Source organism: Colossoma macropomum, unplaced genomic scaffold, assembly GCF_904425465.1.
Source record: "Colossoma macropomum unplaced genomic scaffold, Colossoma_macropomum, whole genome shotgun sequence".
NCBI classification, from domain to species: Eukaryota; Metazoa; Chordata; class Actinopteri; order Characiformes; family Serrasalmidae; genus Colossoma; species Colossoma macropomum.
This window is the reverse complement of record NW_023494792.1, coordinates 49,446,481-49,470,661: the sequence shown is the minus strand read 5'-3', so window position 1 is coordinate 49,470,661 and position 24,181 is coordinate 49,446,481. Positions and strand designations below refer to the sequence as shown.

The 24,181-nt window shown below is 38.6% G+C and overlaps 1 protein-coding gene across 2 annotated transcripts in view; it reads left to right on the top strand.

Moving 5' to 3' along the window:
- The window catches only part of strip2 (striatin interacting protein 2), a 59,903-nt gene that overhangs the window by 26,398 nt on the left and 9,324 nt on the right, over positions 1–24,181 (top strand). Inside the window, exons 6-17 of one of the 2 annotated variants that reach the window (XM_036577453.1) lie at positions 197–265; positions 1,879–1,985; positions 2,171–2,298; positions 2,739–2,927; positions 4,894–4,944; positions 9,253–9,485; positions 13,740–13,805; positions 13,958–14,021; positions 15,942–16,013; positions 16,632–16,706; positions 17,362–17,459; positions 19,584–19,710. In XM_036577453.1, the coding sequence (XP_036433346.1) occupies positions 197–265; positions 1,879–1,985; positions 2,171–2,298; positions 2,739–2,927; positions 4,894–4,944; positions 9,253–9,485; positions 13,740–13,805; positions 13,958–14,021; positions 15,942–16,013; positions 16,632–16,706; positions 17,362–17,459; positions 19,584–19,710 (1,279 nt within the window). The remainder of the gene's footprint in view (positions 1–196; positions 266–1,878; positions 1,986–2,170; positions 2,299–2,738; positions 2,928–4,893; positions 4,945–9,252; positions 9,486–13,739; positions 13,806–13,957; positions 14,022–15,941; positions 16,014–16,631; positions 16,707–17,361; positions 17,460–19,583; positions 19,711–24,181) is intronic. The other variant, XM_036577454.1, reaches the window with a different exon arrangement.

The window sequence follows — 24,181 nt, the reverse complement described above, 5'->3', positions numbered from 1 at the left end:
ACATTTGGCTGATTGACTACATTTGAGGTCAGGAGAAAGTTGTGTAAAGCTCATTGTTGCTGAACTAACTACTGCTTTAGTTTTCCCTGCTTTAATTGTAACATCTTCTACATGTGTTGTAAGATGCACAGTGAAATATTCAGATGCAGTATGAATTTACCGGTGGCTGTGTTTCTTGTGTGTCATTCTGGTCTAGTAATAACCAGGCGTGTAGCAGTGCTGTCAGGAAACCTGCCATATCCCTCGCAGACAGCACAGAACTCAGGTGAGACGCCCTCTGGAACTGTTTTCCCTCATGATGTAACCTTGCTCACAGTCTGCAGCTACAGCTGACACACACACGCTCACCGTCTCATCCAACCCTCAGTTCACTTTTCACCTCTCTGTAAGCCTCAGTGCTGTGGGTGTAGTAGAGGGACTATGCAGGGTCTAAACTGGGAGATTATTGCTAAATCCAGCCTCACCTGCCAGTACATGAGTGCTGAGCACTGTCCTTTTCTTCTGCTTCTCACTTCGGTGGCATTTTGCTGATTGATTGTGCACTCAGTAGGAAATCCCTGTAGGTAAATGGGACATAATTAGAGACCCAGTGTTGTTTGCCATGTTGATTAGGCTGCTAAAACACAGGCTGCATTTTGATGAGACTTGCCCAGTGTCTCAGTTCATGCACTATGCACTACATTATGTTCGTACGTTATACACCATGGACTTCATTATCTAGTGCTATCTAGTAGCATCTTCTCAAAAAGCACTAAATCTAAATGACAAACATCCTCATGTTCCACTGCAACTGAAAAGTTCTTGGGTGACCTCTTAAGGCAGTGGTCACCCACCCTGGTCCTGGAGATCTACCGTCCTGTGAAGTGTAGTTCCAACCACATTCTGCCACACCTGCTGTGGCTAATTAACTTCTTCAGAAGTTCTTGATTGGCTGGATCAGGTACAGTAGTGTTATTTGAGGGTTGGGTGGTGCAGATGGTCAGAACTAAACTTTGCAGAAAAGTAGATCCCTACTTGGAGGGGTGGTGACCACTTTTCACATGTGTTTCTTGATAATTTAATGCATTAAAACCAAATTTGCATTCTTAAACTAACAAAAATCTATCTTGGCTCACTTTAGTGAGTCGTGCCTGAATATCTTCAGTAAAAATAACTGCTAATGTTAAAATAAAAGATGATCACCCTAGACGTTTTGCTCTTAATTTAATTCTGCTTCCTCTGATGGCTCTTCCCATTTGACTCAGTGAGACCACTGAGTACAAACGTCCACACTTAATTTTTCAGTGGTTTTACTACATCTGGGAACATGAACAGTGCACTAAACCCTGTTTCATTTCTCAGTGTGCACTAAGAAATGCACTAAAAGTTGCTAGTTATTCATTATCACATTATTTGGTCTTTTAGATGTGATATTGCTAAAGCTTGCAATATGTAAAAAAACACTAAATGCTTTATTGTGGGCCGTGAGCATCCTGACCAATTCTCACATGTCCCAGATGAGTTCCTGTGTGTGTTTTTAATTAAACATTTATATCATCAAAGAAATGTAATAATTATGACCAAATTAATGTGTCAGGCTTTAAGCAGGTCATATTAAAGGAATTCTCAAGCATTTTTCAGGCTAATCTTTATCTGCCACATTTTTAATGTTACACTCTGTCACACTGTCGATTGCAGTAATTTAAAAAGAACAGATAAGAATAGAACCAATTCCGTAGAATGACCCATATTATAAACATTAATGCCATTAAAAAAAGTGACAAGAATTTCTTGTTTCTCGAAAAAGGTAGTAGAGATCTTGGAAGCTGGTGCTTAAATCTTTTGCACGGTACAGTATGTATATGAAACTCCAGAGCAGTGAAGGCATGTGTTGTTCAGGGTTCTGCTGAGCATCATGTATCTGATGGTGGAGACGATCCGTGTGGAAATGGAAGATGACAGGCCGGAGTGGCAGACGGCACGAGAGGCCTTCAAAACCGAACTGGGTGAGTGTGTGTGTGTGTGTGTGTGTATGTGTGTGTGTGTGTGTGTGTGTGTGTATGTGTGTGTGTATGTGTGTGTGTGTGTGTGTGTATGTGTGTGTGTGTGTGAGAGAGATACTTGGAGTGGTTGGCTGTTGAATCTGTCCACTTGTCCACTGTGATTAACCTTCCTCTCCCCCCCCCCGCAGGCTCACCACTCTACAACGGTGAACCCTTTGCTCTTCTGCTCTTCACCATGGTAACCAAGTTCTGCAGCATGAGCGCCCCCCATTTCCCCATGAAGAAAGTGCTGCTGCTGCTGTGGAAAACTGTGCTGGTCAGCCTCCATCCAACACCACACTCATAGGGGTGTTAACCTCTGACCTCAGAATGCTTTAGATTGTGATTCAATGCAATTCAATGCAATCTCAAATTTTGTTTTGATTAATTTGGTTTTTTTTTAATTGAACTAGTAGAGGAATACCTACACAATTTTCCACTTTTCCCCTTTTGTTTATATAGATGGCTAACAATCCAAAAATTTCCAAAAATGGCCAAAAATGTGTGCATACTTTATTGAATATTACTATAGTTTGCTAGTTATATGTAGTTATATATTATACTCAGATCGATGCACTGTGATGCATTTTTGCACCCCTATCAGACAAACCACCACAGATGATGCTGAATGATGATGACTCTGTGGGAAAGTGAAGCTGCTGATATGTGCTCAGCTTTGTCCATTGACTTATGTGTTTGCCTGCGTGTGTGCTTTAGTTCACTCTTGGTGGCTTTGAGGAGCTGCAGGAGATGAAGGTTCGGGGCAGAGAGAAGCTGAAGCTGCCCCCACTCCCAGAGGACAGTATAAAGGTGGTCAGAAACATGAGGGCCGCTTCACCTCCAGCCTCCGCCATGGAGCTCATTGAGCAGCAACAGCAACAGAAGAGAGGACGCAGGAGCCGCAGGGTATGACACACCCACGCACACACACACGCACACACTCACACAATAAACAACAGCATTTGTGTGACAAATAACAAAGAAACAGAAAAACAGCCCATTTACGCTGCCTGTCAAAAGTTCGGGGACACCTTTTTAATACACATGAGTTTATTGAATTAATATTTTAAATTTTAAAATTTAAAATATTTGTCACTTGTTGACTGTGAACTGTTGTAAACTGGGCATTGCCTAGCATCATGTAACAGATAGGATGAAGCATTGTTATCATAAAATGCTGATAAACATTAAACTTAAGCTCATTTTATACTCTACTTGTAAAGAACTATTACATAACTTAATGAATTTATTTCATTTGGTATTAGCTATCTAACTATTCACAAACACTTTTTTTCCTCCTTATGGATACTAGGCTGAGGACCGTTAGCATTTCTCTGTTTATTTTGGAGATTTTAAATTGGTTTCTTTGTCAGTGTAAATTTTAGACCACACATCACCTATCCTTAATTTTTGTGGTCCTGTTCTGGCAGTAATATGTGATACAGTGCATCTGGTGTGTGGTGGTTTTAAATATAAGCGTTAGTTTTCCATGATCACAATTCTAAAAGATTCTCAAATAAACAGCAGAAACTCTTAAAAATTGCACATATTAAATATTGTAGTACTGTGGGCAGGGACTATCCAGAATTCTTTGTGGTTTGATTTCTGTGAATTAAATATTACTTTTCTGATTTTTAATAGGTTTTCTGTATTACAATGTTATTCACATGCTATTATGTTTGGACACATTAGACATGTTTTGTTATTTTAATCCTGATTGTGTATCTGAATTTACCAGTGCGGCCTGTATTGCGGTCATATCGTTAACCATGGGGTGATTTGTTTTGGCCTCCACAGTGGCTCATCCTTCTGAAGGTGCACCACATCGTCTGTAGATCGAAATTCAAATCCTGCCGATGTCTCATTCTCGTTGGCTGATCTCATTGGCCAGTTTATTCCTCAGGCTCAACTTCATAGCGGGAAAGCTTTTTGATGAACATGAAGCTGAGTGTTAAAATAGCAAGCAGCTGTTTTACATTAACATAACCTTTGCAGGTATTAATTAGTGAAATGATTCAAAGGTATAATAATAAAATTCAAATTTCAAAAGAAGCAAGGTGGCCCCAAGAGTTTGATGGCAGCATATATTTACAAATCGTCTAATGTGCTGTATGTTAGCTACCAGTATGCTCACTCAGCCTACACAGCTCACACAATCCACTCCATATGCTCACACACCAGGAGCAACACGGCTGCTTTGTTTTCACACTGCAGCACTAATTTACTTGTCACTAAAACATTGCAGTAGCGTTGGAGTAGCAGAGGCAGAATGTGAATGAGATGTAGCAATGCACTGACTGACCTGCCTCCCTCTTACACAGCGGACATGAGTGGACCTTTTATTCCTGTTAGAGAGATCTCGTCTTCTCTAACCTTCAACCCTGCTACCTCTCTCTTGTTACTCACCCTCTCCATTGCTGTGTTCCAATTGTCTACTAAACACTAACCCTACATTTTTGAGTATGTCATATGTAGTATATTCACCAGTGACAAGTCGAGTATATTTCAAAAAACCAACATGTTTTTAAGCATATGATGCTGATGTACCTCACTGTTCCACAGTGCGATCAAAAAAAGGGAGGAGCTTTTTTGAAAGTATAGTGGATGCTTGACAGCCAGCTAGATAACAAGATATAGTATTTGAATGTAAGATCAGTAAATAAAGCAAAATAAAAACAAAATAAATGGAGTTACGGATATGACAACGACAATATAGCATGGTGATTAGTGTATGGTTGGGACACAGCATCCCTTTCTCTCTGTCTCCCTCTCTCTTTCTCTCACTGTCTCTCCCTCTCTCTGTCTCTCTCTCTCTTTGGCTCTCTGTCTTTCCTTTATGGCTCATCCCCCTCTCTTCCTTGTGTCCCTACAGAGTGCCTTTGTTGATAGCTTGGAAGGAGACAGTCCCTTTGCCAAGAAGCAGGTCTTTACCCAGAACCCCTCTGTGTGCATTCTTTTTGTCTTGGGCTGTTGCACTCCTCTCTCCTCTCTCCTCCTTCTCTGCAGTTCGCTCTCTTAAGTTTTCTTTAAAGCCTTATGTTGGTGGGAGGTCTTAGAAACAAGGCTGGCTGTGGTCATAATGGCTGTAGTATGTAGTAAAAGCACCAAACATTAGATGTCTCTCTATCCCTTTCTCTTGGACTCTCTCTCCCTCCCAGTCTCTCTCTCTCTCTCTCTCTCAGTCTCTCTCTCTCTCTCTCTCTGTCTCTCTCTTTCTCTCTCTCTTTTTCTCTCTCTCACTCACTGTCTCTAACACACACACACGTGCACACTTTCTCTCTTTCCTTCTTTTTTCTTTCTCTTTCTTACTCCTTTTCTTTTTTCATTCTTTAATCTTTTTCACTCTCCTTTTCTCTTTTAACACTTATGTCTCTCACTCTCACTCTCTCTATTTTTCTTTGTCTGTCTCTCTTTCTCGCTGTCTCTTCCTCACCGTCTCTCTTTCTCTCTCTCTTTGTATCTCTGTCTCTCTCTCTTACGCACACACTCCTTCTTTCTGTCTTTTTTCTTTCTCTTTCTCTCTCTCTTTCTGCTCTCTCCTCTTTTTCCTTCCCTCACTTTCATGTATGTTCATCTGCACTTTGTTTTAGGCCTTAATTCCACATGTACACACACACACACGCTCTCTCTCTCTCTCTCACTAGCTGGCAGAATGGCTTCTCTCATAGATGGCACACGGTCACGGCTGATTCACCTCCGCTCATAGTCACAGCACTACACCAGGGCTGGAAAGAGTACTGAAAAGTCCTACTTACGTAGGAGAGCTGCTATGCAGTGATAATTCACTTAAATACATACAAAAGAAAATTAATAATATGTTTTTTTGAAAGACCACTTATGCAATTATGTTGATAACATGATTGAGAACAAGTCCACTTATTTGTTAAGTCCAGTTTTTTTGTCTACAGTCAACACAAGCTGAAAAAAATTGTCCTTAGAACTCACTTTAATAAATAAAAAGCAAAACCTACTACTAAAGCAGAAACGTTTAAGAGCTGTGACTGATTAAAACATGTTCTGCTAGTACAGATTAATAAAGGGGCTTTTTTAAAAATCATCTGGCTTTGATTGGCTTTCAGATTTGACGTATCTATGCTCTGCCCACATATGCGATCTTTCCTAGCAGCTGTTGCTAGGTTGGTCAAGCTTTGTAGAAGGAATAGCAAACATAGCATTCAGCCTAAAGAGAAACTGCGGTACACAAATTTAGAATGGTGTTAATTTCAGATGGTTTGTTTTTTATGCATGTGAAAGGTCACAATGACTGTGTATACATGCAATTAATAATCCGATAACTGCAGAAAATCAGATTTTGTCAGGAAGCTGATCAACGCATTTACATGCACTTGAGTAATCAGATAATGTGAAACTCCTGGTCTACATGAGTCAGACAGTAATCGGATTTCTGCTTTGCAACCAGGCTTTTTTGAAAAAAAAAAACATTGCGCCACTTTACCTGAAAATATGAACGTACATCATCTAGAAAATAAAGAGTATTTAGATCCTTCATTCTTCAAGCATGTAGTTGGTTTCAGCGTCGCTCCAAAAGTGTTTTGCTGCCATCTCGTGGCAGCGCTGCTTGCTTATTTCCGGTATAGCAGTCTCTTACGCACATGCACAGACTGAGAAATCTGAAAGAAATCAGAGTAAGAGTTTACATGCCCTGACAAATCTGATTACTGAGCTAAAATCCAGCTCTCTTTATCGGATTTTTAAATCTGATTTCTAGATCGGAGTATGGTGTTTACATGACCATTTGAATAATCGGATAACTGCAGAAATCCGATTATGATCGAATTATTAAGTGCATGTAAACGCGCTTGCTGATGGAGCGGGTGTAATTATTTGTAGTTATTTGTTATTAAACAAGCTAAGGATTGCATGGTGGCAGATTCATCATTGTCAATTTGTTTAACCACAACAACATAGTCCTACTCGGTAGCTCAGCCCTTTACACTGGAACCTCAACATTCTGAGGAAACTCTAAACAGAGACTGTTACGTTGAATAGGATTTTTGCCAGTGTTCTGTAACGCTTGTCCACCCTGACAAAAGTTGCCATAAAAGATCACAATTGTAGGTGAAGTATGGATAGGTGTATCAGATGTTTGAAATTTTACCAGTGGTTTGTTCTAACTGCTTTACAATCAGTATTTTAATCTTACGTTGGTTGTTAAATAAGAAAAAATACTTTATTTGAAATAATAATAAATGTGTAAGTAGTATGATCTAATTATAAAAGTTCTTTTGCTGGGAAAAACATGTTAAAGTAACAGGAGTAGTTATAATTTGATACTTTCCACCTCTGCACTGCGACCACCAGGCCACCACACCTACACCCATACATCACACCTGTGGGAAAAAAAGACACCAAACACCCGATCCACTAATGCAACCCATGCCTGATGCTTGCTCTGGACTTTGCCATTCATGCATTTGAACAGCACTAGAGATGTGAAGAACTTGTTTGTGCCTGGCAATCTGCACAACTGGAATGCACAAAAGAACCGTGTGGCATTATGTCTAGACCACAGGCAGGGTTTTTCTATTGTTCCCAATGGATGGATGGCCAGTGGACGGTAAGTCCATGAAATGTAGCCTGAAGGTGGGGAGATTCAGGCAGAGATAATAAATGTCTTATATGAGATGGATTTCTGGACCTTGATGTGAGAGGAATGCCTGATAAAGAGAAGAACAAGGCTCTGTAGCTGGGAGAGGGCCTGATGATCACCCTGATGCTAATCTCTCTCAGCTTTAAAATACTACTACATGTATGCTTGTATCATTTCAACACATTTCCCTTTGCTTAGAAAAGGACAGAAAACTTACTCAGAGCAGATGCGATGGGCAGTTGCTGAATTCCTTGAATGAATGTTTGAAATATGTATGTATGTAACACAAATTTGAAGCTAGTCGCTACACTCTAAGGCCCTGGGATGAGACAGACCTGAGAGAATGTCTTATCCAAGCTATTTTTTATTAAGCTTTGTCCAACTTTCGAACAGGCAGGGATCTCAAACTACCACTCCAAGAGCTAATCTGGTCAGCAACACAGCTCGTCACGTCACATATTACCAATTTATCCTTAAATCTGGCCACAAATCTTTTTTTCTGTGGGTAAAAATTTACATCTAATGGGTAGAATTACTTTACCCAATAGACACTGTAGCTGTTTTTCAAAAATAAGCTAAATGAATGTAAAATCAGCTTAGACTGATAGAGCACTGCATACAAGAGGAACCATTCCAGCGGATACCTTCCTGAGTGGGTGTGGTTATGATTAGCTATTATACATTTAGCTTTTATTGTAACAATATCTGCTTTCGTGAATTCATTTAGGACAAAGTGGCAGATACACCATGTCAGAATTAACCACTTTGTCAACTTCAAGTAAATTTACTTGTGTTCAGCAGAAAGACCAATGCTTTCACAATAAGAGACCTATATAATTCTACTGTTAAATATAAATTGAACACTACTACTATTATTATTATTATTATTATTAGTAGTAGTAGTAGTAGTAGTAGTAGCTGTTGCTTGTAGAGGCAGAAGAATTGCTAATAAACATTGACTATGAGGCACTTAAGTGAGTGTACATGTTGTGTAGTCATAATTCATACTTGAAAAAAATGATGGGACATTTTTTCCCTGCATTTTTTTCAACTTTTCCCCTTGGAGAAGACCACTTGTCTAGTGTCGACCGGGTAATTTGCGTTTGAGACCTCTACTCTAAGGTTTGCTGGTATCAAGCGGAGCCTGTGAAAATTCCACTGGTGACATGTTAGCACAAACAGTCTTACTTTTGGACAACTTGTCTCTAAAATAATGAATTTGATGTGAGACTGAAGAATTCTACAAAAATGTTATAGATGTCAGCAACTTCTATTATAAGTGTCCTTCACTTTAAGTCATCAGGTTTTCTGTTTTTTTCTATGCACAGATTAACATGTCAAAATAAATGTTTGTAGTAATCGATCACATGCTAGAGATGTTGCAGATAGAGATAGCAAAACTCTGGAATATTCCTTTTTAGGTAACATCTGTTAATTTAACTTAAAAAACTGAAAGGTTCAAAAAAATTCTGTTGGTTCATTTGTCATGTTTACGTAGCTTGAGCGTCCAGAATGACTGCTGTGGTCTGTGGTCTGGAGAGATTCAGCATCAGGGTGTAACAGGCTGTTGGTGTAAATCTGTGTGAGGAGTGTTTAAAACAGTTTCTTAATCTCTCGCAGCCTCTGGTCAAGCAGGACAGCCTGGACACCTATAATGAGCGCGACCCGTTTAAGAACGATGACGCGCGGGATGAGGAAGATGACAGTGAGGACGTGGATAGCGGCATTGAGGGCGAGGTGGACCCTCTGGACCGTGATGTCATTATCCAGCCCCCGCCCCCTCCGCCCCCTCTGCGGCCCCCCACTGACCGAGTGTCCTTCCCTAAAGGGCTACCTTGGGCCCCTAAAGTCAGGTAAGACAGACAGGCAAACAGCCTCCTTTATCACAGCTACTATAAAGACCATACAGAAAATACTGTGCACCTCTTTACATCTACAGTACAATAATTATTTCTACTGGTACAGATATAAAGTTGCTTTAATTAATGTTTTTAACTTGTTCAATAATTAATTAACAACTGAAGAGTTGTTCACAAGTTGCATCATAGTAGAGTACTTCTCATTATTAGCTATACCCATGAAGTTTTAAATAACAAGCCTTTTTTTTTGCAAAAAGCCTTCAGTCTTATGGACTACACACAGTAAATGCAGTGCTTAAACAACCTAAAACCAGAGAGGGGGTGCATAGGGTGAGAGGGTGGAGATACATTGGTTGATAAAATGTTATTATTAGGATTATGATTTTTTAGAAGTTTAAAAGCTTCATTATTAATTTCGTGCACAGCTACTGCAGGTTTTGAAAAAATAGAAATAATAATAGAAAAATACAAATTCCACTCTAAAACAAGTACACGAATCTTTGCTTTGCTCAAATAAAAGTTGCGATGTGTAACTTACTAAAACTTAGATTAGCTGACAGCTAAGGCTAAATTAGATATTGCTAATTTTTACCTCTTTCCTTCCTAAACACCAAAGTCACTGCATGTCCTTCAGACGGAAGGTTTTTATGTAATAAAAGCCTTGTTATTTGAAGCTGTATCGATCCTGGCACCGCTAAATGGCATTGGAGTAATTACCGCTGTTACCTTTCCTGATTTTTGCCTCCAGGCCGTGGTCACAGTGACTCAAGGGAGCTTTTCCCATAGCTAGCTCCAGGGTCAGAGCGAGTTTACCTTTTCTGCCACTCTGGCATAGTTCCCACATCTAGGCACTTTCTGTCGGTGCAGATAGATAACTTATTAAAGCCCCTGTCCGTTCATTTTCATGTTTTTCTTCTATTATATTATAGCTATTACATTTATAGCTATTACAGTATTGTATAGTAGGTTCATGTTTGTGATCTACCCATCACAAGATGAAAGCCAGAGTTCTTGAATATTAGATGTAATTAGGTCTCTAAAAGCCCAAAACATGTCATAGTTAGCTTAAACTATCAAAAGACAGGGACTTTATGGGATCCTGATAGTATCCACATCTGTGTATGCAGCAGACATTTTGTGTGAGGCAGGTTGAAAAGTTAATTAATTCTCTATCTGAGAATTAGTTGTTTAAAAATGGTATCCCATTCATTAGTTTAGCTAGTTAGATAAGCTGTTTAGATCCTAGTTACGTAGCTTGCTCCAGGTTAGCTCGCTAGCTAGATAACAATGAAGGTAACGGTAATAGTAGTGCTAACAATATGTAATAGTACAGCTATACTTGAGCGTTTAGCTCTTCAATGACAATATTGAATTTGATTCAGATTGATACAGAACAAGCAGGATATTGTTAATAGTAGTACATTATCATGCAATAGTAGGCTACAGACTTGAGCAATTACATCACAACATTAGCTAATGTTAGCTAAATAGATGACAGTATTGAGTAGCTTCATCTGCCTCGAATTCGGTCAGGTAGTGGTACAAGTCAAAATAAGTGACGGCTGGCCACTCTTTGGGGTCATTTTTCCACTCTGATTATGGGACAGAAAAGGGACACTGAGGGAGTCTAATCAGATTTTGTTTCTCTATATATCTGGCCCTTTCATCAGGCAGAAGGAAATTTAGATAGACTGCATTTGAAATTTTATATTAAAGCTAATTCAAAATCCAGTGTCCCGCAATTTTCCATTCACTCCCTTTTTAAACTTGCTAACAAGAAGCAAAGAAAGCATTTTGCATTGCTGTAGTGACTACAGTTGCCAAGGTAGTAATGTAAATTAATTTCAGTACTCATAATGGAGTGCCCTCAATCCCTGAAGGGCGAAACACTGAAAGGCGAAATCACATATATAAGACTGGGAACAACAGTTTTTTTCCTTTACCATATTAAGCTCAAAAAACCCTTAAAATCCCAGGCTTATTACATACTACATACTATTATTCATTCAAATTCATTCAAAATTTCAAATTCAAAAAATAAAAAAGTGCAAACTTGTTGCAATGTAGCAAATGTGCATCAAATATAAATGTAATTTTTTACATATCTATGCAACTAATTATGTAATTATGTAATAACAGAAATAATTATGTAATATAAGCAAATAAGCAAAAGGATAATATTAACTCTAGAGCTCTAAGAGCTAATCAGCTTCAGCTTTTCAGCATGTTATGAATAGCACATGTAAAACCATATTTATTAGAGGTCTATGGAATTGAACTGGATATACATTATGAGATGGGCTTGTAATGCTTGGGAGCAGCTTTTACATGAGTCCATCCAGATGCTCCTTCTAATCAGCAAATTAAGATACTTCAAGGTTCACTCTTTGTTGACACAGATGTTCTGTGTGCAGGCATAGCTGTATAATCTCCATAGAAAAGCTTTGTTAAAAGAATGGGACAGTCTAGAGCCTAAAGTCACTATACCTGACGCCAAGTGTCTGCTAGAGGAGTCTAAACCCTTCAGCATTAGGCTGTGGCGCAGTGAAATGACATTCTCTGGGGTGATTGAGCTCCGACAAGTACCAAGTTGGATGATTAGTACTGTATCACTCCAACATCAGTACCTGACCTCACTAATACTCTTGTGGCTGAATGCAATTAAATCATCATAAATGTTGCAAATGCTCCAACATCGAGAGCAAAGCCTCCTCACAAGACTAGCAGCAGCAAAGTAGGAACAAACTCCCTTTCACTACCCTTGATTTCAGAAGAAACGCTGGATGAACAGGTGTCTACAGGCTTTATTGTCATTTTGCTGTACATTCAGTCTGCGAAGCAGAGACAGATTTCACAAACTCTGCCCAATGAATAAAGGTTTTAACCCGTCAAATATGTCCAGCCCTGCCACAGCTCTGGAAAACAAGCAACTTTACTGAAGTATGCACCTGGGACATGAATAATGCATGACTGTGTGGGCTGGGAGCGAGAGAGAAAGGGAGAAAAAGAGAGACATAAAGAGAGGGATCTGGGGCAGACATGGCTGTGAGCGCAGTCGCAGGCTTTATCAAATACTCCTCGTTATCTCTAAGCTCATGCATTATTTACCGCAGCCACTGCGACTTTACAAATGTGTGTTTACTCATGAAACGTAGCACAGCGTTGCGCTCTACTGCTGAATACAGAAACAGAGAGAGAGAGAGTGAGCGAGGGGTACTGCAGCGTGACTGATGAGGCTTTAAGTGCTTAGCACAGTGGTGAGACCTTTTCTGTAAACACATTGAGTATGAGGATGGACCCCCGGGGACACCTGCACATGCTTTTTTTTACATGCACATGACTTTATGCTTAGTCATAAAGGTACACGTATAGTAAGTGAACACCTGCAGTCTGCTGCATCTGCAGGCTGTGATACAGGCAAGATCTCCTCTAATTACAAGAACCACTTTATATTGTGGCAGTTGTGAAGTTTTCTAATAAGTAAGCATGTGATGGTTACTGGTTTTAATGATATAGTATAATATAAAACTAAAGATGGCAGGATACCACTTTTTCTTGATCATTAGCGATATTGAATCCTTAAGTATTGCATGATACGGCCATAAAATGTTTCTTTTTATTGAGCTCTTTTTAATTGAACCAAATTTTCCTCACCTTCTTGAAATAAAAGAGTTTGATTGAAACAAAACAAGTTTCAATCAAAGTACAACATTCACTCCCCAGTCTGAACAGATCTTATATGGAAACTAAGCTGCAAAAACAGCCAGTTTTGAATATATGAAACACATTTACATAAATCCACTGTTCAGCCTACAGCAGTTTAGCCCCTCCCATTAACAGTGAAGTTATAAGGAGTGTTTCAGACTGTTTTTTGAGTGAGGCACGATTTAGGGCAGCCAATCAGAGCAGAGCTCATTTATCAGTCTTAAAGGCACAGTAACAAAATGTATTCTTTTTTTCTCCTCTAACGTGCAATTCAGGATTTTCTACTGATATCAGCCACATACACATCAATACTGATAATCCATCTCTGTATAAAACCCAATGATAATCATATGTTTCAAATTTGAATAATTTTGATAACTGTTTATGATTACTGCTGTATTAAAACATCATGATGGAAGTAAACAGTGTGCCTAAAGCCAGCGCATCTTTACTTATAATCTGAAAAGTAGTGCTGCTCATAGTTTCACATTACTGTTATAACAAATGTATTTTTTAAACACTGCTGTTTTCTGTCTCCCACAGAGAGAAAGACATTGAGCATTTTCTGGAGACCAGCAGGAACAAGTTCATCGGCTTTACTCTGGGAAAGTGAGTCTAACCTCTCAGCCTTCAGTGGCACTGACAGCGGCAATATGACAATAATGATGTAAATCATCATGTGCTCTAGTACTGTGGTATGCTGTAATCTGGTGGGATGTTATTCTAGTGTTTGTTAAGTGGTTCTTTGCTGACATTTGCAGTGATACAGAAACGCTGGTTGGGCTGCCCAGGCCTATTCATGAGAGTGTGAAGACTCTTAAACAGGTGAGATGCATCTCCAGTTTTATATCCTTAGTAAATCTTGTCTTAAAATGTCAGTGCAGTTGTTTTATTTGCTTCTGTGTATTCCAGTTGATGTTCTTTTGTTATTCACAAGATGGGATGAATGTGCAGTACTACTTAGAATTTTGGACACACACAGACGGGTTTATATTTATCTTTACTGTTGTCCATTTTTTAGAATAATTAAATTAAGACATCCAAACTATGAAATAATACGTACAAGACTAATTTCCCAAAGACAGATACATTTTAGACTGAAAAGATTCATTGTTGACACTTGAGCTTTGCAGTGACCAAAAACATGTTAAACAAACTTCTTTTAGATGTCACATATGCAGCTTGATGCAGCTTCACTCACCCTTAGCTTTCTCTCAAGCAGCTTCCTAAGGAGTCACCTGGATATCCACATGTGCTGAGTACTTGTTGTCTGCTCAAAAATATTTGATAGTGGGGCATTTGAAACAAATTCCTACATAGTCACAAAATTTGATGTTCATATGTCTCAGGCATTTAAGCATAAGCCTTCAAGATCAAATTGCCTTGTAGATCATGAAAAACATACATTTAATCAAATGTGTCCAAACATTTGACTGGTACTGTATATCAGACAGCAGTGCTGCTTCAGGAGTTCTGCTGCCCAACAAAATTTGGTTTCAACCCCAACCAGAGGTGCTTCATTGGTGAGTTAGGGGCTAAAAGAGAGGCTGAACTAGATCAAGGTTGGGGTCTCAACTTCAGATGCTCCACCCGACAGAGCATTGCATGATACTGCGTGCTAAGCCAGCCACAGATATTAGCATTTGTTCACTTGCATTCTATGTGTTATGACAATTACCAATAATATGCTAACGATACCAATATGATAATGATTACCAATAATAATGATAATACGAGTTATACACCGATCAGGCATAACATTATGCCCACCTCCTTGTTTCTATGTCTCGTTGTCCATTTTATCAGCTCCACTTACTACATAGGTGCACTTTGTAGTTCTACAGTTACAGACTGTGGTCCTTCTGTTTCTCTGCATACTTTTTTAGCCCCCTTTTATCCTGTTCTTCAGTGGTCAGGACCCCCATGGACCCTCACAGAGCAGGTACTATTTGGGTGGTGGATCATTCTCAGCACTGCAGTAGCACTGATGTGGTGGTGGTGTGTTAGTGTGTGTTGCGCTGGTCTGAGTGGAGTGTAAAAACAAGGAGGTGGTCATAATGTTATGCCTGATCGGTGTATAATACTGAACATAAGTGTCATGATAACTCATGACTGTATATGACATCTGCAGTGACATGTTTATGGCATTGTTGTGTTAACGTTGTGTTGCAGGGTTCAAGTATGTTCAAGAAGTGTCCCTGACTTCTAAGTTTTGGTTATGTGACCGTGCATCAGTGGGGCAAAATAATATTAACCAGTAATATCATGATCCACCTCCCACCACCCCCACTTATCTTTGAGATCTGCAAGGTGATAGACCTCCAAGAGCAGCTTTTTTGCCTCCCTGATCTAAACCTATGTATATAGACAGTACATTTACGTTCCACCACTTCACTCAAAACAGACGTGTTGGAAACGGCACTTGTATGTGCAGTTAAGTCCAACAAATATTGAATTAATTTTAATGCAACTAGTGTATTATTAGGCATTGGATTTAGACTTTTAACACAATGATGTGTTCTAGTGACAGTCTGTCTTGTTCTGGCGAATGATTGACACATTAGCCAGTGTTAGACTGACAAAGATTAGCCCTCAGCTTAGCATTGGAGCACTGCAGTCCAACAGCTGCAGGACACTGATACGTCTTTATGCCGAGCATGAGCGCTCCTTCACTCACTCTGACAAGATTGCCCTCCTCGGTCACCATGACAATACACTCTTCCTCTCTCCCTCTGGCCCTCTCAGCATAAGTACGTCTCCATCGCTGAGGTGCAGATCAAGAGAGAAGAGGAGCTGCAGCAGTGCCCAATGACCATGGTGAGTGGTCAGAGAGAATTCCTTGTCACATTATTTTGTGCCCACGGTTGAATGCAAAAGTTTGAGCTCCCCTGGTCAAATTATGTTTTGTTGATTTTCTAAGTGAAAGTAAGTAAATTAACACATCCTCTACAGAGAACATGCTCCTGCACATTTTGGTGCAAACTGTGCATTACTATTTGCTGGATTTAATATAGTGCAGAAAAATAAAACATAAATGTGGCCTGTGCAAAAGTTATAGAACATTTCAGATTTCATGTTTTATTTTTTTCCCTATATGTTAAACTCAAATAGAAATTATGCATAAAATTTGGCAGAGAAATGCCATATTTAAATTTGTTCTGTGTAGAGGATGTGTTATTTTCACTTAGAAAATCAAAAAAACAAAAAAAATGTAATTTGACGGGAGACTTTTGCGTGCAACTCAATATGTATCTTGATTTACCCCTTTGCCTGTGTGCTTTTTATTTTTGCTTGACAAATAACACTTACTAAGTGTTAAACTAACCCAGTTAGTTTAATTCTAGTTTAATTCTAAAATAAATGCAGCTGTTTTCACCAGTTACTGACTACCACTTATGCTGTCATTCTGACTCAGTAAATGCTGTGATTGTCTAGGGAGAGGAGGAAGTGGAAGAAACTCCTGCAGAAATTTTATATGTGGGGATGCTCCCCAGCCTTTCTCAGTATGTGGTGAGTGTTTCCTGCCCATAACCTTCAAAAATCTTCCAAACTGAATACCTAATTTCTTTTTGTAGGCTGCCTAATTGCCATTCCGCAGGTGGAATAGAAGTTGACTTGGATAATTTTAATTAATACAATCAAATGAAATATTTTTCCACGTAACTCTGTGATCGGATTAACTAGGACATTGTTGGATCTCTGAGTGTGAAATGTTGTGACTCTGTGTTGAGCTGCTAGTGAGAAATGAGGGGTGAAAGGGAAAAGTGAAAACCCCCTGTGTAAAAATAATTTACACCTCTCCACAAATAGGGTTGTGCGGAGATAAAACAGTCACTGCAGCGTTTGTCTTATCAAATGGTCCTGTACAACTGCCGCAGTAAAAGAACAGCACTTTAATACAGAAGTGACCTGCAAAACCGGCAGAAATACAATTACTCAAGTATTTTTGCACCTTACTGTAACTATAACATTACTATAACTGACATATATGAATTTCCAGCTGGATAGCACCAGTGATGGATTACATCATGTCCATCATTAAATGGTTTATTGGAAACAGAAGGGAGGGCTACATTTTCTATCCATATCTCTGTTTGCTAGACAGGCTAATGGACAGCAGGCTGCAGTGGGCACTAATGATACATTTCCACTGCTCTGTTTGTAGATTGCCCTTTTGAAGCTTCTTCTGGCTGCAGCACCAACTTCCAAGGCCAAGACTGACTCTATCAACATCCTCGCTGATGTTCTTCCCGAAGAGATGCCGTAAGCTTACACCCACACACACCCCCGCACACACACACTATTGAGCACAGCACCTCAAGGACTCTGTGTGAAGTGGTGCATTAAAGACCAACATGATTCTGTTTTCTGACCTGTGGGACTGTGTGGACAATACCATTCAGAACTGTGAATGTTTTCAACAAAATAGAACTCATTTTGTTGCATATGCATGAAAAAAAAATGAAACAAAAAGACTTTTATGATGTTGGTACTCTATAAGGTCAAATGTTTTGTGTAATTTGTAGGAAGTTGTAAAAAAAAAGAAATGCTAGATGGGTCCAGAGTGATGAACAGAGTTGTAGATTGCATAATAACTGAGAAAGCTGTAAAATATTGAGAGTGAATAATAAAACTGACCTCCAGAGTGCAGAGTATTTGAAAAGTGGTTATAAAATCTCAGTGTAGACAACTTACAAATAGATTACAAAGAAAGGATGTCAAATATTAAAAGTGCAATATATTATTTATCATATAACCTCTTAAATGGCCAGATTTATTACACACTTCTGTTACCTAAGAATAGCTCAGCCAGTTTGCCCTGAAGTCCCTGTAGTTACTGAATAATACACCTAAGTATGCAATAAGCCTGGGATTTTAAGGGGTTAAATAAGTTTTTTCTCAGAGGAAAGGTACACATTTGTACCTTTTCAAAACCAAATGTTTTTACAACAGAACAATAAAATAAAAAGGATGGTGACGAGACAGCGCATGTGGAGTCAATATAATTTAAAAAATATAATTGCAATATATTATGGTACAATTATGTTCCCTAACTAAAGGTGCTGAAGGCGTAACCTTGAGGGCAGCACCCCAGGAACAGTTCAGTACCTTTTTTACTGCGAGTGTAGGTGGATAAGCTATAGCACAGTACATAGGAAAACCTGAATAAATGTACATATGCTTCAGGTCAAGGTGCACTGCATGATAGAATTAAGCAGTTAACATCCTACCATGCTCTGTGGCATGTACAAACAATGCTGAGCAGATCCAGTTAACATCGATTTGGCAAGAGGACAAGAGCTTCAGTCACAAAAAGTGCTCAACTGTCTCGTGCAGGGGTCGGCAACATGCTGCTCCTGAGCCTCAAGCAGCTCTTTTACTGTTATGGCTCTACAGCAGAATTAGATTTTTAGGTAAACGGTCTTAAACGCTGGAGTTAATGTATAACTGCTAATTCACCCTTTTACCCTGAACGTTGGCATACAGACTGCTGGTCACCATAGCAATGCATACAACAGTCTTGCCTAGCTCATAGATAACGAAACAGCAAAGAGAAAGATTTAAGACGAATATGAATGCAAGATGTTTATTTGGAGACGAATGGACTTATTTGCATTTATAAGCACTCTAGCTGGTTTCCTGATACATTTAATCTGCAGCAAAAAACTCTCAAACACTAAAAAGTCACCAAGCTGAAGTCACCTTCTCTTTCGAATTCTCCTATTCCACCTTAAATGCTGCAGTAGTTACATTCTGATGCCTCAGGCACCATTTAAGGTGGAACAGAACAATTTGAATGAGAAGCTGACTTCAGCCTTGAAAAAAGTCAAAAGTTAAGAGACATTTTACAAAAAACTATTAAACTTTTGTAGAATAGTTTCCTGCCAGAGATGCGAGAAAAATATAATATAAACGAAAAGACAGACTTACTTTGCTCTGCTTTAAGCTTTAGCTCAGCTTTAGTCTAATATTAAAATTAGTTTTTGTTTATATTATATTTTTCAGTCTACACTAGGACATTAACACATACTGAGACATATTTACAGCTAAGATGGTAAAACGTCACTTCAGTAAATGGACAAAAAATGTGGCTCCCAAGGTATATTAATTTTTGTTGAAAGGACAAAATGGCTCTTCTTAACATTTGGGTTGCGACCGCTGGTGTAGTGTTTCAGTAGAAATAGTGACTAAAGTGACACCTGCATTAAGATCAGTGGGGAAAGGCTGGAAATCATGGTCAACATTTCATGGTCAATATATATATATCGAAATAGAGTTCCCAGGTTAATATAAATGGGCTTATAAAAAATTTCTAATGGTTTTCTAATGACATTGATGAATAATTAACATAACTTTTGAATGCTAATGTATATTTCTGTGTTGTAGAATCACTGTCCTCCAGAGCATGAAGCTGGGCATTGACGTGAACAGACACAAGGAGATTATTGTGAAGGCCATCTCTGCTCTGCTGCTGCTGCTGCTCAAGCATTTCAAGCTCAACCATATCTACCAGGTCAGAAACATCTCTCTGCCTTTCTCTCCTTTCTCTGTATCTCCCCAGGTCTTTCTGGTCATCTCTCTTTCTTTGTTCATCACTTTCTGCCTCTCACTCTCAAACCATCTCCCCCTCTCTTGTTATTTTCTCGGTTCTTTTCACCCCCCCTTCCTCACTCTCACCTCCTGAAGCTAACTGATCCTGCACTGTGCTGATAGGCACACAGTCAAAGCACCATCCATATCCAGCAGAGAGAGAGAGAGAAATGAGAAATGAGGCTCCTCCAATGAAAAGCAAATCTCTCATATTCTAGACTGAGGGGATTTAGGGCCTATTTTGAGGAAGCTTATATCATGACTACAGCAGAGAAGATGCTGCAGCTAGCCCAGTAAAACACTCAACACTTACGATAACTGAGCCCTCCAACATCAAACGGTATGTTCTGGCATCACCTGGACGCAGGAGCATGAGAACGAGGGATGAGAGGGAGACCTAGATTGAGGAGAACGAAAAAAGAAGAGAGAACAGAGTGTTCTAGGCTGCGATTTGCCTACTCTTGTCAGGACAGTTCAGTCTAATCCTGTGTGATGAGTGAGACAATCTCATTTTTTCTTGTTATGATTATGCTAGTGTGAAGTGGATTAAGTGAATTGCGCAGACTGGCGCCATCTGCTGGTAGAGGATGGAACAGGCTGCAAAGAGAACTGCAGAGGGTTTGGTGGGATCCTTTAGTGCACTGCTGCAGCATCCGTTGCTACTCTACCTGCCTTTAAAGGCACAACTGAATTAACATATCTTACCACAAGTGTAGTCGACGAGCCAAGACATGTTTAATGTCTGAAGTTAGTTTTGCACTGCATCTATGAGGCTAATGTAGCTAACAAGTAATGGTTGCTTGTACACTCTAAGAAATAAAGGTATTAAACTGTCACAGGGGCAGTACCCCTCTTGTCACTGGGGTAGTACCCCCAAGGGTACATCTCAGCACCTTTAGTCAGGGAACATAATTGTACCATAATCTGTTGAAATTATATTATTATAAGTTGTATTGACTCCACACACCCCGTCTCGTCTCCAGGCTTTTTATTTTATTGTTCTGTTTTAAAACCTGGGAAAAACTTATTTAAGATACACAATTGGAACTTAAAACCACTGTTGTACCTTTGAGGGAACATTTACATTGTTTGTACCTTGATGAACGAAAAATGTACCAGCACAGAACCTTTATTTCTGACAGTGTAGAGAAGGAAAGTGGTTCAAAATATATATATATAAAGATAGAATAAACTAAAGGTGATGCACATGCATATAGGTTATATAACATATTGTCATATGCAACATTTTTGGCAGCCCTGTTCAAATAGCACGTTTTATTGATTTAAGAACAGTGTGACATACTGTTTTCTGTAAGATCAGGCATATGTACATCACATAAACAGTAGCAACCATCTTGAAGCCTGAATTTTGTCCGGTATTAAACTTGGCAAATAAATGCAACTTGTGCACTACAATAAGAAGAAATATGCCATATTTAAGGATGGTCACTTATTTTCACTTACAAAATCAACAAAACTTAATTTAACTGGGGGTGTTCAAAGGTTTTGCATACAACTACAACATGTCTCTCCTTTATTCAGTAATATTTGACACTGTGTCAGTGATTGAAAGGATTAGTAAAAGACAGAAATACATTTTTATGAGTGTCCGTTTCACCAAAACAGACTGCAAAGTATGTCATGCGGATCATGTCACTAGCACACATCCCACACTGAGCTTTTTGTAGTTCGGATGTATTTTAATCTACACAGATAAAAGGCTCAAACAAATCTACTGTTATATTGTATTCATTGTTGTGCGTGTAGTAAAGCGACTGTTTCAGCTTTAAGTGACTTTTAATGTGTTATCAAAAATTTCCCTATGAATTTTGAATGCTGACTCAAAGTGTTTTGACTTCAACAAGCAGATGACGTTTTTCTGCCCTTTCTCTCTTCATAGCCACCAAATAGCATTGTGATCAAACTGCATTCCTAAATCATCACATACATGCTCCAGACCACATTGTGTTGTTAAGTAATCTTGTTTATTTGATTTCTGATACTGTATGACATACTGTTATTTGTAAAAGTGGACAAAAGTATTGTTGTGTGCGAAAGTTTAAACTCCCTCTATCAGATTACATGTTTTGTTGACTTTCTAAGTGCAAAATAAGTTAACACATCCTTTGCGGCGAACACACTTAAATATGGCATTTTTCTGACATTTTTATTTAACCAAATTTTCATTTATTTGCTAAGTTGAACATGTTGGAAAAAAACCACAGAATATAAGATGTGCCATAACTTTTGCACAGGTCATATTTTATGTTCTAATCTGTTAAATACAGTAAATAAACAGTAATTGTGTATTAAAATGTGCAGAAGTTCTCTGTAGAGGATGTGTTAACTTCCTTTTACTTCACAACCAACAAAACATGTTTTGACCTGGGGTGCCCAAACTTTTACACATCACTGCACAGACACAAGACTTCACAATGGCAGCTACTGTTTATGCATTATACTTTTGTCCCTTTTCATAGATAACAATAGGTCATGCTGTGTGACAAACACAAAAGCAAGTATATTTAAAATAACATGGTTTTGAGGCTGGTGCTGTTTTATCCATGCAGATTGCACAGTAATAAGGTTCTATGACTTTTTAGCTACACTAGCCTTAGAGCTCCAGTGCAAAACTAGGGAAGCAAACCTCAGACACCAAACATTCTCTTGATCACTTTAAATACTGTTTGAGATGTAATGGCTCGGTTCCTCCAACTGCATGTCTCTTATAGAGAACAGATCGGGAACTACATGGTACCCCAAATGTAGTCGATCTACTAAGACATGTTTGGTGTAATTTTGCACTGAAGCTATGAGGCTATTGTAGTTAACATGATATGGAAGTTTATATCGTGCCTGTTAGCACTGTGCAAACTGTGTGCTTAAATCATCAGTCACTTGCCACAAATCACATCATATTGTTATATCAAAAAGACTTGCATATCGCTGCTGTCAGAGCAAAACCATGTATATTCATTTTTGTCATTTTTGAGTTTTTGACATGATTAATTTCATGATGAATGGACAAAAAGAAATGGCCTGAAATTATGCGGAAAAAACTCTGGTTCCATTAACTTACATTAAAAGTAAAGTGTATTTTTTCTTTCTCCTGTAAAGTTATCAGTTTGGAGATATGACATTTTTTCTCCGACAGCAGCGTTGTGTGGTTTCTCACACTGTCACATACTGTGAATGATAAAAATACATTGAATAGCTAACACAGTATTAGCAGCCATCTTGAAGCTTACATTTTGTCCAGTTTTGGCTCATCGAAAACATTTGTGGTAATGCTGCTGTACTTTAAATATTCCAGTCGGTTTCTGTTTGCAGTGGTGTTGTCATGTCTCAGTATTACTGGATGGTTAATGTTTGGAGATGTAGTAAATGTGGAACACAGCAATCAAATGCAGGCAATTCATCATGAAGCAAAATCACCCTGAAGCCTGAATCTCATCTTAGAAATGGAACCACAGCAAAGATGTGATTAAAAATGAAGGGCTTTCCTCCTCTTGTCTCATCAATGATGGAAAAACTAACCATAGACCTTATGAGATGGGTTTTTGCTATGCAGCATCATTGCTCTGGTAAGAACAAGGGAAAAATCATATCATGTATTTAAATAGAATAGAAACCAAAGATAATAGTAGTAGATTTAGAATCCAATATATTTATGCCTTTAAGAGATAGCTTCAAGCTCCTGATGCTAATTCTTGCCAAATGCCGGTTCTTTAAGGAATAGTTTGGTAAAAAAGTCACATTTACACATTTTTTATCTTACCCCAAATGTTATTAATCAGCCAAGCATTTTTGGTGTCTAATTTGGCTTCTTTAGTTTAGCACAGGAGCTATAAGTTTATTGTAGCTAAGAAGTAATGAAATAAGAGATAACGTCAAGCTCCTGATGCTAATTCTTGCCAAATGCTGCATCTAAAATAAATAGTTTGACAAAAAAGTCACATTTACACAATTTTTATTTTACCCCAAATGTTGTTTGGGGTAAAATAAACAGCCAAGAAATGGTTGGTGTCTGAATTTTGCTTCTTTAGTTTAGCGCTGGAGCTAATGTAGCTAAAAAGTAATGAATTAGCATTATTAGCTTTGTGCTAATGAAAAATCTTTGTCTCAAACTAGGTGGAATTGTTTGACATTGACGTTTTTGGTTTTTTGACACCACGTGATGTACTGTTGTCTAGTAAAATGTATGTAACATAAAATACTTCATGACATGGGTAAAAACAGTAGTAGCCATCTTGACATCTGAATTTTGAAAAATACTTTTGTCCATTTTTATAGATAACAGTATGTCAAACAGTACCAGAAACAATATTAATTTGCAAATAATATTAATTTGCAAACAAATATCAACTTGCCTAGCTTTTCTCTGAACACCATGT